We start from the raw sequence: 2,437 nt of genomic DNA on the forward strand, positions 1-2,437 counted from the left end.
CTCCTCCTCGTCTGTTCAACATGTCCTCCTTGTCTGTTCAACATGTCCTCCTCGTCTGTTCAACATGTCCTCCTCGTCTGTTCAACATGTCCTCCTCCTCGTCTGTTCACCATGTCCTCCTCCTCGTCTGTTCACCATGTCCTCCTCCTCGTCTGTTCAACATGTCCTCCTCGTCTGTTCAACATGTCCTCCTTGTCTGTTCAACATGTCCTCCTCCTCGTCTGTTCAACATGTCCTCCTCGTCTGTTCAACATGTCCTCCTCGTCTGTTCAACATGTCCTCCTCCTCGTCTGTTCAACACATCCTCCTCGTCTGTTCAACATGTCCTCCTCCTCGTCTGTTCAACATGTCCTCCTCGTCTGTTCAACATGTCCTCCTCCTCGTCTGTTCAACATGTCCTCCTCGTCTGTTCAACATGTCCTCCTCCTCGTCTGTTCAACATGTCCTCCTCCTCGTCTGTTCAACATGTCCTCCTCGTCTGTTCAACATGTCCTCCTCCTCGTCTGTTCAACATGTCCTCCTCGTCTGTTCAACATGTCCTCCTCGTCTGTTCAACATGTCCTCCTCCTCGTCTGTTCAACATGTCCTCCTCCTCGTCTGTTCAACATGTCCTCCTCCTCGTCTGTTCAACATGTCCTTTGTGCTTAGGAAAGGATTTCTTAAGATAGATGTGTAGACATATGGAGAGAAAGGAGTTTAAATACTCACATGACTTTGTAGTTGTACTGGCTGTCGACGCCCCCGATGTCCCACATCACGATCTTGTTATCGTACGATCCCGCTGCGAGAGGAACAACAAGATGCATTCAAGAACACAAACAAAAAACTGAATTTCTACAATCACAATGTAAAGCAGTGGTTTCCAAACTGAAACAAGAGGAAAACAATAAATATGATGTGTGAATAAAGTGTATATTAAGTATATTAAGACGTGTTATTAATATAAAAAGTTACTAGTAGATATGAGTATTAAATTAATGAAGCGTGGGAGTGTAAAAGTGGCAGAAAATGGTCGTACTAAAATAAGTAAAACTAGTTAGAAATTATACTTTTACATTACTTGTTAGACCCTTTTATCCAAAGTAAATTGACTTTTTACACAAAGAACGTCCTAATTTTTCAAATATTAACAGGGTTATAAAGTAATGGGTGACTGTTCATTAATTAGTATATTGCAATTTAATGGACCGTCCCCCAAAACACACACACGCGAGTAAAACTGCTGCAGAGCAACTATTTCAAGTATACTACGTTATCGAGTGGCGCCGAAGGACTGTTTAAACGCCCAGCATTCTGCGCCACTCTATGGCGTAGTATACTTGAAACAGTTGCTCTGCAGCAAGTGTACTCGCGATTGAGAAACGGCCAGAGCTTCTTCTTCTTCTTCTTCTGTGGTATTAAAGGTGGTGTACTCACTGAACAGGAAGTTGCCCTGCCTGTGGTTGAAGCGCAGCACGGACAGAGACTTCCTGCTGGCTCTGAACTCCCCGAACGCCACGTTGTTTCTGGGATGGATGAGTTTCACCAGACCTCTCTTCCCCCCCGCTGCCAGCACGTTGCAGGGCTGAGCCGAGGAGGAGCGCCCCCCCCCACGGGTCATCAGCACCGTGGACCAGGCCAGAGAGAAGAACTCCTGGATCAAATAACAACAATCATTATAGTGAAGACCTGCTGCCTATTTTTTTTTACAGTAGCTCCTTTGCAAGTTATGGTATTCACAAGACTTTTTGGAAAATATATAAACGTAAGATGAAGATTGTACAATTAATCAAATATTAATCACGATTCAGTTAAATAACTAAGATGGCCGCATCGTTTTGCTTTCAAATTCAGCCTCATTTACTTTAAAATCAACTTGAATTTGGCCCATCATTCAGTAAATTGCAGCAAAAATAAAACTGCAATTTCATTTTTTTTTTTTTTAAATGGAGCAGCTCTACTCCTTAAAGATCTCCTATCATGCAAAATGCACTTTTTGATGTGTTTTATACATCAAGATGAGTGCTGCGTACCTGGACTCACATTCAGGTTCAGGTCCGAACTCAAGTCCAGAGGTTCAGGTTCAGGTCCGTACTTATAAGTCCTGACCTGAACCCATGGCTTGTGTCAAGTCGTGTGAGTAACTAAAGTGAACTTATTGTGAGCTAATTATCAATTGAAAATAAACTCATAATCAACTCAAATTCAAACTCGTCAGGTTTATTGTTCTCCCTTCCAACTTGTGTCTACATTTCTCTACAAAGTACAAATGTAAAAAAAACACTTTTTGCCACTTAGTCTACAAATGACTTATGACAGCAACTACAGTGAACTACTACAAAGTTCAAACATTTATTTCATTTAGCAAACTAAAGTAACCAAACAGTCCCTGAGCTGACTGAGCCTAAATCCCTAAAACTTTGCTGAAAGGTAGAGTGTAGAGTAGACTATACGCATT

The 2,437-nt window shown here is 42.2% G+C and overlaps 1 protein-coding gene across 1 annotated transcript; it reads right to left on the minus strand.

Annotated features, from left to right (window-relative positions):
* Window positions 1–668: 668 nt before the first annotated feature.
* Window positions 669–1,629, minus strand: LOC104945841 (leucine-rich repeat and WD repeat-containing protein 1-like). The gene is made up of 2 exons (XM_010771565.1): window positions 1,417–1,629; window positions 669–781 (listed from the first exon to the last, which is right to left on the minus strand). The coding sequence occupies exons 1-2, from the start codon at window positions 1,598–1,600 to the stop codon at window positions 705–707; spliced, it is 261 nt and encodes an 86-aa protein (XP_010769867.1). The 5' UTR covers window positions 1,601–1,629; the 3' UTR covers window positions 669–704.
* Between the last annotated feature and the right edge of the window lie 808 nt (window positions 1,630–2,437).

The sequence above is a fragment of the Notothenia coriiceps genome, unplaced genomic scaffold, assembly GCF_000735185.1.
Source record: "Notothenia coriiceps isolate Sejong01 unplaced genomic scaffold, NC01 NC01_scaffold00010074, whole genome shotgun sequence".
Taxonomy (NCBI): domain Eukaryota; kingdom Metazoa; phylum Chordata; class Actinopteri; order Perciformes; family Nototheniidae; genus Notothenia; species Notothenia coriiceps.

Bases quoted from the DNA above. Each gene is read 5' to 3' on its own strand.
- LOC104945841 (XM_010771565.1), bottom strand. From the start codon at position 1,600: ATGACCCGTGGGGGGGGGCGCTCCTCCTCGGCTCAGCCCTGCAACGTG. The intron at 782-1,416 runs GTGAGTACACCA...TTCCTCTCGCAG, and splicing joins GCAGGGCAACTTCCTGTTCA to CGGGATCGTACGATAACAAG.